This window comes from Vidua chalybeata, chromosome 9 (assembly GCF_026979565.1).
Source record: "Vidua chalybeata isolate OUT-0048 chromosome 9, bVidCha1 merged haplotype, whole genome shotgun sequence".
NCBI classification, from domain to species: domain Eukaryota; kingdom Metazoa; phylum Chordata; class Aves; order Passeriformes; family Viduidae; genus Vidua; species Vidua chalybeata.
Genome location: NC_071538.1, coordinates 28751420 through 28765588, shown reverse-complemented (window position 1 = coordinate 28765588; position 14169 = coordinate 28751420). Strand labels below are relative to the sequence as shown.

General features: G+C 45.8%; 1 protein-coding gene across 1 annotated transcript; it reads right to left on the bottom strand.

Moving 5' to 3' along the window:
* Positions 1-1008: 1008 nt before the first annotated feature.
* TSEN15 (tRNA splicing endonuclease subunit 15) lies at positions 1009-11668 on the bottom strand. The gene is made up of 4 exons (XM_053951100.1): positions 11468-11668; positions 10756-10837; positions 9343-9478; positions 1009-1457 (listed from the first exon to the last, which is right to left on the bottom strand). The coding sequence occupies exons 1-4, from the start codon at positions 11630-11632 to the stop codon at positions 1253-1255; spliced, it is 588 nt and encodes a 195-aa protein (XP_053807075.1). The 5' UTR covers positions 11633-11668; the 3' UTR covers positions 1009-1252.
* Positions 11669-14169: the final 2501 nt, after the last annotated feature.

Below are 14169 nucleotides of genomic sequence, written 5' to 3'. Positions count from 1 at the left end.
GGGAGCCCTTCAAGGCAGGACAGCATCACACCAAAGTAAAATGGTGGTTTCCTCCACGAGGGGAGCAATGCTGAGAAAGGCAAAGAAAAACTCTTTTTCTCCATGACTGAAACCCACAGATGCTGAGTCTCCCCTGGCTGTATTGGGATAAAGGTGTCCTACAGAGCTCTGTGTGACAGTGACACACCTCCTCCAAGGGTGTGCAGGATCATTCTGCCTCCCAGCACATCTGGCCAAACTAGCATCAAGCTCCACAGCTACAGAAACATCCACTCTAGTCCCAGAGATAGCAAAGCTTAAATTGTCTTTCATTTCCAGCTTGTTTTTTTGGATTCTCATTCTTCTACTCATGCAAGAAGACAACCTCTTGTGCTTCACCTTCTGAATGTTTGATCCTTGGCCACACAGCTGTCACACAGACAATCCTGTGCTCAAGAAGCTGCTCTGGGATGTTATTTGAATGCCACGGAACTCTTCAGTTTAACCTGGAGATCTTCATGCAGAAGACATGGAAAATTCCTGCAGAAGTAACTAAAAGTCAGATTTTTTTGTCTTAACTCCAAGCTGAAACACCTCCTGGGCAATCACTTCCAATATGCAGAAGCTGTGTCCAAAGACAAAATAAATCCTAGGAATGACAATGGCTTTAGAAAATTAGTTGGTGCCTGAAGCAGGTAACTGGTGTGCTCTAACAGCATAGGTGGTGACATACTTTGGTATTTTAGTTGCCTCTGGTGCTGCTGGTGCTATAATTAGTTTTCCTCTGTAGGGAAAAATTTAAACAAGGTATTTCTGTGGAAGAGCCTTTTCTCCAAAAGCAGAGGGAAGAAAGCAAAGTTCAGAAACATTACCTGGGGGGCAGCATGAGTCTTCTGACAGGGCTAAGACAAAGACACTCTAAACTACAAAACCCTTCAGTCCTGCAACAAGCCCTTCAGACTTACCTGTAACCAATGTTTACAGTATGGGTAAGGGTGTGTTTATTCTGTTATTTGCCTGACCAGATAGAAAGGAAACACAAGCTTTGCTAACACTTCCCAAGAGTATTTATTAGTCAGGACCGATCTGTGTCAAAGCATACCTCAAATGGCATTTCATCACAGTGCAGCTGCACAAGCCTCTGTTCTCCCTGAACACATCTTGGTATGCCAAGGCAGACTTTAGCACACCACTTATTCACTTACATCAGTTCCTGCATTTGTTTGGGTTTGAGCACAGGAGTTCAAGAAACGTTTTGTTTTCTCTGCCCCAGTCATTTGAAAAGTTTCTTTCTTTTCTTCCTCCACTGTTTATTATCCACATCTTTGGTATCATCAGGAGGATCTGGCATTACAAAGCCATCAGTCATTTTATAGTAGACTATTGTGGAGTCTGTCTCAACTATGGCCAAGGTAACTGACAGCAGGGTGTCGGGATCCTCTGGAGGGAGAGAGGCTTTCTTCAGTATTTCCCTTAACCTAGGAGAGGAAAAAAAATCACTTAGAAAGGAGTTCACAACCACCTACGGTGGCACAAAGGTTGAATAGCACCGTTTTTATTCAGCCCGTTTTCACTCTGCAAACTCATCTTCACTAAAGTGAGCATAATATCTGTTCTAATAAAAATCTAAAGTTGTGTAATCAAGCAACAAAAGAAAATAACAGAATCAGTTGCACGCATCTCTGCTGGAAATGGCTCAACGCATGCTTTTACACTTTGTTTAGGTGTACTCGTGCTTCAGCCATCCCTCATCCACCACAATCCCAGCATAGCAATCTCTACCGGCCTTGTTTTCAGCAGACTTATAGAAGAAATCTAATTAAGTAACACCTGGTGTTCAGTTGAAGAACTGAATAATTAAGACTTGTTCCATTTGCAGAGGTAAGTCTTCCAGTCCCTGTGCCACAGGTCTCTGCCAGACTATGGAAGGCCCAGGAGCCCAAGCCAGGTTTCTCTACCTCCCTGTCTAGACTAAAAGCCACAAGACTAATGCTCTTCTTCAGAACAGTGAGCCCAAATAATGTCTTCCTTAAAAGCTCAAGACAAAGTTATGCAATTTTTCCTGTTTAGCTTATTTTAAGAGAAACATGCCAGTTACTTTACGGTTCAGAGCTCAGGACAACATTGATCCCTGGAGTCCCTGAATTCCTGGTCTGACTGGGGAGCAAGTTCTGAAGGAGTGTGGTGCCCAGAGATGAACCCTTCCCCCACACATCAGGTGCAAAAGGGCTCCTCTGAGATTGCTGGGACAGGTTACATTCCAGGGGGAGTTCAGCTGTGCATGAGGATAAACCAGTCCTGGCTTCCTGCACCCTGGAGAGCTCAACCAGCAGAGCACAGGCAGCTCTGAGGCCAGGCACTGCAGCTGGAAACAGGGCTCTCTCTAAAGGCAGCAGCTTTCAGACTTCAATCACCATCTTCCCTCAGAACCCCTTTGATCCTCTAATAAAAGCCAAATGGAACGTGGCAGAGAATGAGCAGCAGCCTGGAAAGCCTCGCTGTTAAGCCCATGACCTTCTTAAGGATCCATCTGTGTTCTGAGCTGTGCATAATCTAGCCTGGTAAATTCAGGAGGGCCTCTCCTCCTGCCTGCACCACTGGCCCAGACACACAGCCAGGCAACACAACACATTTACTTCATGCAACAGAGATACCATGGCTGGGAAAAGCAGTATCCTAGCCCTCCCACATCAGCACATTTCCTAACAACACAACAAATAAGGTGAGAGATTGTGCTGGCCACTGGCAGAGGAGAGACACTGCAAGAGACTCCTTCAGACAATGAGGCATCTACTCCTGTGCTCATTGCCACCTCAGCAGGCTCTGTCTGCAGGTTTATTTGGCAGGTTACTTACTCTGTGCTCTGAACCTCAGGCTCCTGTCACTTCCAGCCCCTGTGCAGAGGTACCCCCAGCACCACAATGTCCTGCCAAAGCCCTGGCAGGGGACAAGAGTCTGGGAAAAGATTATAGATCTCCTTCCTGACACATGCAGAGAGCAAGAATCCAATTACCACATGCAGAATCATGAAATTATTTGGGTTGGAGGGGACCTCAAAGCTCATCCAGTTCCATCCACGGGCAGGGACATTTCCATTTTCCCAGTTTGCACCAAGCCCCATCCATCGTGGCCTTGGACACTTCCAGGGATGGGGCAGCCACAGATTCACTGGGCAGCTATGCCAGGGCCTTGCCACCCTCAGCAGCCAAGTGTCTGGAGAAAGCTCCAAGCTGGCACTGCTGGCAGAGACCCTGTGAGGAAAGAACTGTCCATGAAGCAATGGACACTGATCTCTTTCTCCTGTGAATGCAATATAGAATTCATGACAAAATGCCAGATTAAAGGGCACAGCTACCCAGGAGAGATATTTTGGGAGCCAAAGAAACCAAACTTGTGTTGAGTGTGGATGATGTTGTGTCTGAGAGCAGACTCAGGCAGAGGCCTGGATTCACCTGTCAGCCTCCCTGTTTTCTTTAATATCTGTCACTGGTTGTCCTCATAGTCTATTAGGAGGAGGGATGGAACAGTGAGGCCTTAGATCTACATTTCTGATACTCATGATTTCTTCTTATACTGCCAAGCACAAACACCTGAGACTTTATTTCCCCCTATTTAGCAACTAGGACTTTGAAGATGCCCCATGATCCCAAAAGCAGCCAGGTTCTGACAACAGATTAATGACATTTCTTCCTCCTTTTCAGGAGACAAGAGTTCCAGGATTTATGTAAGAAGCACAAAGACACACCATTGCATCAGGATGATCTGCTAACTCTGCTGTCCACAGATGAAGAATGACAACTGCAAATGCACCCTTTTCCCCTTCCCCCTCCCTCCACACAGGCAGCCCCAAGACAAGGGCTCTCATTCATGCATACCACAGGAGCCACAGTGCACGGCAGCACATCTGCAAAGCAGCGAGAGGCTATCTTTTACAGGGATAAGCTTTGGAATTCAGGAAGCCTGTGCCAGACATCATCCCTTGCCCTCCTCCCCTGAAGGCATCCCCAGCAGCCTCTGTGTCCAGCCTGATCACAGTGTTCCTCTGCACCAGCAGACATTGCAAAGGAGCCATGGAACCTCTGATTTTACTGTGCTTGCTGCCTGCCATGAGCAGGAAGATGAAATGCTGCAGGAAAGGTATAGCTTTTGTAATCCTTTTAATGCATCTAATGCTGTCTATGGAAAAATAAAGAAAGCATGAAGCCTTGTTGGTCTTCTGAAATTCAAAGAATGCATGTTGGACATCCTAAACCAGGCAAGAACCCTTTATTTCAAGGCTGCCCATCTCACAAGCAGCTGCAGTCAATGATGGAAATAAAGTCCTAGGCAAGAAGCCCATGTGCTAACACCCCCAACAGAGCCTGGTGATTTAAATTACCCAGTTAATGGCTATCAGTAAGCTCCTTAGTGACCAGTACAATCTGCTACACCATACAGGTGATGATAACCATAAAAGTTTATTTTATTTGCTTAAATAAAAGTGGATTTAACATTTCTGAAAGTGTCAAACATCAGTGGAACAGAGGAATTCAGTGCATCCAGCAGTCTGGCAGATGCCAACAGCCTTGACCACCTACATTCCCCAGCACCCTGTAGATAACTAGGAAGCCTTTTCTGAGCCCTTTTTCTAATGCAAAGTGTTTTAGAAATGCATCCTTCCCCCATCTTAATTTTGCACTACGTAGGTCCTCAACACCCATCAGAAATCTGTGCTGTGTTTCCCAATATCTGCTCCTAACAAAATAACACTGCCCTTTTCTCTGGGAGAAAGAACCAGGTGTACAGCTGGTGACCCTGAGGTTTCAACTGACTCTGCAAAAAACAACCAAGGGCAGAATAATAAAGAATTCAAGCAGCAAATTCTGTGATGAACAAAAGAGCATTTCAGAGACACGTCCCATGCAATGCCTCTGAGAAGCAGCATCCCTCTGCAAGCTCAGAGCAGTTTTATGGAGGTTGCATAGAGCTCCATTGAGCTGAAATGGAACTACTGCCTTCCATCCCATAAAAACCAAAGGCTTTCAATCTGCCCTTTATACTTGGATGAATAATTCCTTGCAGGCTTGGCCAGCCTGAACAGCTGCCTCCCCTGCTGGCCAGGCAGGGCTGCAGAGTGCACACAAGTTGGTCTCTGTGCCACTGCAGAGATCATTACCCCAGGCACTGGAGCGTGCCATTGTCCCAGCCTGGGCCAGCACCATGGCACAGGAACCTCCCAGAGAGCACAATTCCTTGGATTTAGCCAGCACTGCAAACTTCAGCACATCAGGAATGCTGCTCCAGACCCTGCTGCAGGGCAGGCAGCAGCATTAACCCAGTGCCTTGAAATATGTGGGAAGGAGCACATGGGCCTGGGAGAAGGTGTATTCCTTGGGATTTGTTCCAAAAACACACAAACAGGGAATGCTAAAAGAAACTCAGTTTTTGCAATGGAAAGAAAAAAAATAAATGCAAATAAAACACCACATGCCACACTGGTCAGGAGAAGGAAGTGAAGTCCCAAGGAGTATAAAGATCTTTTCCCATGGAAGTTCAAGAAGAAAACAAGAGAAACCACACAAAAGGGAGGTATCAAAGTTCAGCAAAGTTCTACAGGACACACTTACTACTGGATATTCAACCACAGTACTGCATAACCCACTCTGCTGTGGGAGCTGCAATATTATTTAAAATATTAAATTTAAAAAATTAAATAAAAATACTAATAAAGAGCTTACATTTAGGAGCCACTAATTATATTTACAATGTGTAATTTACTGCATGAGTAAATTATGCTTACAGCAAGGGAGTTACTCACAAAACTGTGAAGAGAATGCAAGATGCACGTCACACTTCCAGTGCTTTAAAATAACAGGATTTTTCAGTTTATGGCAAGATTTATTTCAAAGTCTACAGGCTTTGAAGACAGTAAATTCCAGTCCTCAGATTTCCTTCTTAGGATACTTATCAGCTTTAAAACAAAACATTTATGTATTGCTTTCTTCTAAAGTAAGTTAGCATTTTAACAGAATAAGCCCTTCCCAAACTTCACAGGTCTTCATGACCTAAGGCAACTTCATCCTTCATTTACAACACTTGTACACAAAATACAAACAGAGCAGTGACGTGTCATTTAATCTGACAGTTTATCTGCAACATTCTGCTTAGACAGAGTTATTTGGCTAGGACAAACAGTGCCAAATTCTATTAGATCTGGGACCTAACTCCCTGGTCCCTGAAGGCTCAAGGCTTTCCAGGCTATCTAAAAATCCAGCTGCCAACATTGTGAGCTCTCCTAACTTGCTGAGCTTGGTTTATGCAAGTTATTTCTGCCAGCTCTGAAGCAGCACTCCCAGGATTCACTGCTTCCTCCACAGTGGGGAGCCACAGTTCTGGAATGTACTGACAACAAGGTACTTGGCATGCACTCAGGTGTTGTAGTGAGCAGCAAACACACCCCAGCCTATGCACCTGCAAACTCCTTCAGAGTCCCTGCTGAATTCAGAGGCTCTCCAAGCCTCAGCCAGCTGTGTGTGGGTCACAGCAGGCCAAGACAGACAGAAATTGCATCGTATTCCGCAGGGCTTTGCTCACAGAAGATTCAGCAATCTTCATCTCAAGAACACACAGAGCACAAAGCCACTTCTCAAGACTCTTTGCTCCACAGCCCATAATTCTCTAATTTAGTGGGTTCCTGTGTAGCCCTACCCTGCCACAGCTGGACGAGCAGCTTCCACCCAGCTCTGCAGAAGTGGACAGTGAACTTAGGAAGCAGAACAGCTTTTGCCTTCAGCACTTAACTGTCGTGCTCAAACTGGATGTGATGAAATTTTGTAATTGGCTAAAAAACATTGAATAGATTTTATTTTTTGTAGGGCACTCATATTTGTCATTTGCCTAGGTGTCCTGCTGGTAATTTCCACAGCAACTTTCCTGTGGCTTTTTAAGGACACACTTCTCAGTGGCAGCCAAGTTGGGAACTTCATGAGACACCTGGGAAGGCAGAGCTTGGCTGACATGGATTTCAAGTAGAGAACCACCACTATATTTCTCTGGAAGACCAAGCCACAAGAGTGACTGACTAACATTGGCAAAATGTGAGATCTTTTTTAGCACATACATAGCACTAAAATCCATTTTTTTTCCCAAAGAACCACTTTCTTTCTTCTAGCAATAAGGAAAACAGAGCAGAATGAAGATGGAAGTCTGATTTCAAGGTGTCACTTCCAAACCTTATTGGTTAAACAAGGAAGTGCTGCCCATAAATGCTGCTGTTGCTGACTTCTTTTGCAGTTAGCACAGTTCCAGGCCCAGAATAGAGACAGAACATTTTCACCATCCCAAATCCCTCCAAGGGCTTATTTTCAACACTAAGTGAGCTGCATTCACTTGTACTCATACCTCCTCCCCTGCTTTTAGCAGGTAACACAAAACCACACAGTGCTGCTTTGAACAAAATGCAGATGCACCTTCAACACCACAAATACAAGTGTTGTACACAAAAAAAAAAACCTCCCAGCCTGACAACATCCATGGCTATTGAACACATACAGGCCTTTATGGACACAGCTGGCACTGCAGCCTGGGATTCAGCTCATTTTAGTGACAACACACCCTGTGCCATTGCTCTGCAGCAAACCCTGGTTACAAACTGTACTTTTAATCAATGTGATGCATTCACTCTTTGCCTCTCCACACACATCCTTCCAGTACTGGATTCCAGACACTCTGGTGCCAGAGGCAGAGCAAACAGCATCACCACAGAACAAACAAGTGCAGAGGCTCCCCGTGAAAAGCTCCAATGACACAGAATAAGATAGGACATGCATGCAGTGGAATATCTGTTATTAAAAGTCAATCAGAACATACTCCCAGCCTTTACCCAATGCCAGGAATCCAAGTTTTCAGCCCAGGTGGAAACACACTATATTAACCAAGCACAACAGCTCAGCTTGTAGGTGGAATTCCTCAAAGATCCCACATGCTCACTGACTGCCTTCTATTTCCACCTAAAATCTTGTCTGAGCTGAGAGCTGCAGCATATCCCTTTCATTCCCACACACACATCTCCTGCTTGCAGACAGGCTGAATGACACTCAGTATTTCACCCTGCAAGGCCTCTCAGCAGCTTTCCCCTGCTGTGGAGATCACATCACCAAGCCCCCAGGAGTAATTGACCAATACTTGCAAATGTAATATTTTTTTTCAGTACAAAAACAGTACTGAACCCCATCAATATGTAGTAAATAATTTTCTTCCCCCTCACCCAACAAACAATAAAATGATAATGAAAGTCTGCTAGCAAGATCTGTCACTTCTAAAATCCAAAATGAAAAGCAAAAGCATCTCTCCTAGAGTGCACACACACATCTAATAAGTGCAATTAATTAGCCACCTAGCACTGTGTCAGGTTGCTGCCCACAGGGCAAGAGGAAGCAGCAAAAGCAGTAAGATTTGTAAAGCCAGCCCTGAGCCAGCTCCTAGCAGGAGTGGGAACAGAAGAAACTGAAAAATGTACAACCATGTCTCAGGTCTTCAGAGTCATCATGGCAAATACCATTCAGAGAAGGCAGCCTTTATCAGAGAGTAAATCAGATTGTGTGTCTGAGGCTGCTTTAGGGGCCAGTTAAGAGTCTGTAAAACTACTGAAGTGGAAGTGTTCTAGGCTGTAAATATCTGTAATGTAACAAATTCATGGCTGTGCTGTTTTCTGCTTGAAGAATTGCTCTTGCATGTGTGAGGAAATCAAGTCAAAAATCACAAGCACGTGAGACTCTAGATGTGAAGTGAGTTTCCCATTTAAAGTAGCTAAATGATAGTTTGAAAACAAAAGCAAAGCAAACCATACAAGGCTTATCCGCAAATCTGACAATAAAAAAAGCTGACTTTTAGGCAGCTCCAAGAGGATTTCTTTCCTCTTAGGTCCTTTCAAGTCCAGCAACTCAGAAAGCATCGTACATTTCCAAGAGTACAAAATCAGCACAGGAATGTTCAAAACATAAGCTGTGAAGGCCTTGTGTTCTAGCCTTGTCTCTCAAACACATACTTTGGTGTCCACTGTTATCTCCTAGCACATATGCAACTCCAGACAACAGGAAGTGTTTATCAGTGGGCATCAGTTTCTGCTTGACCTCCAAGAACCACTTCCAGACAGGGAGAGGCAGAGACTGATGCAAGCTGGGGTTTCCTTAATGCTCCAAGCTGCCTGTGTGTCTGCAGAACCCAAAATAACTCTGCTTACAGGCTGAGAGGCTGCTTTCCTCTGATATTCCTCTATTTCCTCCTCCTTCCCCTCTTGACCAAGCCATCACCAGCCTGTAAAATGTTGCTGTGCTCCATTTTCTGTCAGTGGAAAGCCGAGACAAGCACTGAGCACACCCTCACCTCTCGTGGCTGATCAGGATGTGTGCAGGCACTGGCACCATCACCTGGAGCCCCTCCTGCTCCCTGGCACGGGCGTGCAAACACACCAGCTGCAGCTCTGCCACGCCCACCGGGTGCACCTCATGCCAGTTCCTCCCTGGAAAGGGATGAGAGGGGCAGAACACAAAACACAAGTCTTAATTGGTCAAAAAATAAGTGCAGTATCTAAGTTAACATCTAAGGTTTTGTTTTCCCTCCCTCTCCTCACAGAAAACTCCATTCATCTGCCAAATTCCCCTCCTGAGAAGCAATCCTGCTAAAGAAATCCAAGGAGCAGGAGCAGGCTGCTGGCTCCAGAGCTGCACTGAGGGGTGGTGAAGTGAGCTGCCTGACAAAGCTGCTCTGCAAAAGGCAAAAAGAAGATGAAACCACACAGCTTTAGTCATCTGACTCAGCACCCTGCTCTGTGAAGCAGCAGGTGCTAAAAGCGTGGCTAATGATGATACACAGTTCTAACCTCCTGCTCAAGGGATAAGGATGAAGCTTTTGCTGCACAATTACAGAAATCTTCTTTTAAAGACTATTAAGGCATTTCCTTCAGAGGTGTAACAGCAACAGACGCAGCAATTTCTGGACTGTAAAATCCCTCCCTTCCCTGACCTTGAGAAGCACCAGGCTCCAAGCAAAACTGAAATATTTTTCTCAGGCTGGCTGGCTGCCTACTCACAGCCCCTTTTCAATAAAGCCAACTTGGAAGAAGCCAGGCAGAAGTTTATATATCACGTAACTCTGCTCCACTCTGAGCAGACACCAGCAGACTACACTGGATTTCACAGGACCATTTTGGCCAGAAAAGCCCTCCAAGATCATGGAGTCCCACCAGAGACCTGACACTGCCAGATCCTCCTCCAAGCCATGGCCCTAAGCACAACAGCTACAATTTATTGTATAAATTACTGTTACTACGATGGTTATAAATTACTGCTACCACACTTGCAAATGATCTTCTTTGCTAGAGGAACCAGTGCCCTTTGCAGAAAACAGGCCAGCACTCAGCAGCCATTGCTAAATGGTGACTTTTGTGAAACACAGTGATTGAGGAACTTCACTTTAATCTACCAGTGAGGACTGTTACAAGCTCAACCACTGAACTTGTCACTTCACCTTCCTACGTTCCTTTCCTCCCCCTACTCCTCTTTTGCTTTTTTTCCATGCTGACTGCCTTTTCCCTTAACCTGCACCTGGAAGTGCTGGATGAAACGGGCCCTCATCTTTGCACAGGCTCCAGGGAGGCAGAGCACAGAAACCTGCAGCACAAAAAATCTCAAAATGGGCACCAAGGACTTTGGAAGGAAAGGTCCTGTCCCACTGCAAACAATGAATTTAACAGCTCCTCAGGGCATCAGCTGGGATACAGACACTTCCCCCACTTACCTTCCAAGAGGTCCAGGTACACCAAAAAGGCAGCATAGACTTGAGTGCTGTCGGATACATCAAGTGACATCATTTCTGTGAACTGAGAGCCAAAGAGGAACGTTGAGGAAGGAAAGCACAGGTTATGCTAAGAATGCACACACCATCTCTACAGCCAGCAGAGCCACTGGAGCTTCAAACCAGTTTGAAGGCAATCAAAAAGCAGGACTTGTTTCCTCACAGTATCTCAAAAGCTCCTTTTTTCCCCCATTCCCCATATTTTAGCGCTTAAAAAAAGCAAGCAAAATAAACAAACCCAAGAGGAGTCACAACTATTTCTGGAACAGCTCTAGCTTTGTAGAATTTTACCCATGTTGGGGTAAATAATTGTACCCATTTTTGCTGCAACACATCAACGTAAGACGATGGCCAAATTAAACACCTCCATGTTTTCGGTGTGGTAAAAATTAAGAAGTTTACAGCATTTAGGTTTCCCAGCTGGGATCCCATGATTTACAACCTCCGCCCCTGCTGGCAGTGGCATTCCCCAACTACCCCACGGGCCGGAGCCCCCCTCGATAAACCAAATACAATAGATTATACAAGCATCTCCCCGCAGAACCCTCCTGGGGGGACCCCAGGTGCACCTCGAGAGCCGCGAGGGGAGAATCCTGCAGGGCCGGGCGGGAGAGCGGGACCGCCGAGACACCAAGGGACCCCCGCCCCGGCCTACCGTGGGGTGAGCCGTGATCCAATTGCCGCCAGCCGCCCCCGACCAGCTGCCCTGCGCCCCTGGGGCCCTCCCGGCCGCGGAGGAGCCCTGGCCCGGATCGGTGCCCCGCTCGCCCCCCGGAGCCGGGCAAATGCCACCCCGGCCCGGCCCGGCCGGCGGCTCCATGCGCTCCCGCCTGCGTGCAACGCGCCTTCAGTCCGGGCGGCGCCGCGCAGCTCAGCGCTCCCCGGAAACTGCCGCACCGCCCCGACCGTTCCGCCTCCGCTCCGTTCCCACCTTCCTGCCCCCCCGCCGCAGCCAAAGGCGCCGCTTTAAACCCTTCAAATGAAACATATCTATCTATCTATCTATCTATCTATCTATCTATCTATCTATCTATCTATCTATCTATCTATCTATCTATCTATCTATCTATCTATATCTATCATCTATATCTATCATCTATATCTATATCTATATCATCTATATCATCTATATCTATATTATATATATCTATATCTATGTATACACACATATATTCCTCTCACGGTCCCTTCTCCCGAAGACTCCAAAGCCTTATCAATCTGCAGTGTCCAGAGCTTTAATAGCCTGGGTAAGGGACATGCCTTCAAGGTATTGCCATTAAAAGCACCTTGGACTGCTTTACTAGAAATATCTCTGACTTTGCCTAATGCCAAGTGTCCCAGCTCTGGCTTATCAGCTCCATCTGCTGATAAATTTCAAACAGTGGCTATTCTCTAATAAGGTGTCAGTGAAAATTGGTCCATATGTATGTAACACATAAATTGTATGTGGTTTGTAGGCACAGGAAGTCATATTTGGGCCGATCTAATTCAAGGAATTTTGTGGTAAAATGAGCAGCCATTCTGGCTGCTTAAAAAGTATTGTGTTAGCCAGCACTTCAGTTCCCTGGGCACAGAATAGATAGCTAGATGGGATAAAAACATCCAGTCTCCAAGACTTTAATGGAAGAGTTGGCAACAGTGGTTCACTCAGCTGCTGGGAAAATCATTGGATGGATTTGAGTTCTTAGAGGTGAAGAAGCAAGTGAAAGGAGATGGATCCACATCAATGAGTCAATTTACACCAGCAGGATGGAACCTCTGATTTCCTCAGTGTGGGAAACAATTTAGAAGAAATCTGCCTCAGAGAATTTGTCACCTGCCAAACCGAGGGATTATGCCTCTGCCAGAGACAGTTGTCATAGCTGGAGCCTCCTTGTTTGGTGTAGCTATTTAGAGGAGGCTGAAACAAATGGCTTCAATTGATTTCTGTGGGACTTACATCTGCAAAAAGCCATTTCTTCCCCAAAGCTAAAATACTTCACCACAGAGTGGCTCATTGTCTTGTCACAGCAGGATGGAGTCTGGGTTTAAAAAAACCCCACAGGATATAGTTTTGGCCACCAATAAAGAAGTCAGAATGAGTACAGATGTCTTTGTACGTGGACATGAAGTCATACACATTTATAGGTGTTGGAATGGCAGGAATTGTCAGGTAACTCTTTACCTGAGCTCTCCAAACTTTGCCCCAGCTGTGTGTGACTGGGAGTGAGAGATGAAGCTGAGCTGACTCCTTTCTCTTCTGCATGGAAGAACATCTCATGTTTCAGGCTTCTGCTGCTCTCACTCTTTTGTGTTCACGGCAGCCAGCCAGCACAGGGAATTGTGTGAGCGAGGGAACATCACTTTGGAGAGTGAATCACTGGCTTTGGGATGCTGCTGGATTCTTTTCATTTGCCCCCAGCAAATCGTTATGGCTCTGATGCTGCTCACAAAATAAAAAGAGAGGAGCCTGAAAAGAGCCGAGGGTAGTTTAGATTTCACTGAGGACATCAAGAGCTGCACAGGGTAAAGGCACGCTCAGAGTTCTGGCAAAGGCAGGCAGAGGAGGGGCTTATTTCTGCTGACACATCCCAAGATCAGGACTGTGACCCAGGTTGAATGGCCAGTGGATGGGAAATGCCAGCTTCCAGCCCTCCACATCAAGTACAGTTTGGCAGCGTTAGTCCCCACGCTCCAAATGTGAGCGGTCCCGTGGGCAGCAGCGGAATTCCGCGTGTGTGGATTGGGCTGGCTCCTGTGAAACTCTAATCACCTCGCACGGGCTGCAAAGCTGCTCCTTCTATTTGGTTAATGAATCCAAGCATAAAAGCAACATGTGGCAAACTAACCATCACAGAAAAGCCTCATTAATGTATCATTCTGGAAGGACAATTATAAAGGCATCGCGAAGGGCAAACAGGAGGAGCACATTTGCGCTCATTGTTCAGGAAGATGAGTACAAATTGAGAGAGTTTCTCAAATTTTACTGCAGATGATTCTATGACCCCTGGAGATTCTTTATTGAAGTTTCCTAGGATGATCCTTTTTGGGAAGTCATCTGCTCTGGAAACTGAGACAATGTAAATTGGGGTGCGTGATAAATTAAGTTCTATAAGCAAAGAGGAGCAAACATTAACTCTCTATATATAATGGGTGTGTGTATATTTATATATACATACTACCTGGATGCAAGCAATTCACAATGAGATTATGCATAATTAAACAATTGTTTGCTTGTTAAAGGTTTCCTCCTTTTTAAGTGTTGCAAGCACACAGCCAACAGTAGCACCTGCTCAAAGTGGTTCTGTCCACCTTGGAGAAACTTCCTACCCATAGTAAAACCCAAATATGCTGTGATGGGGCCCTTAGAGTTAATTA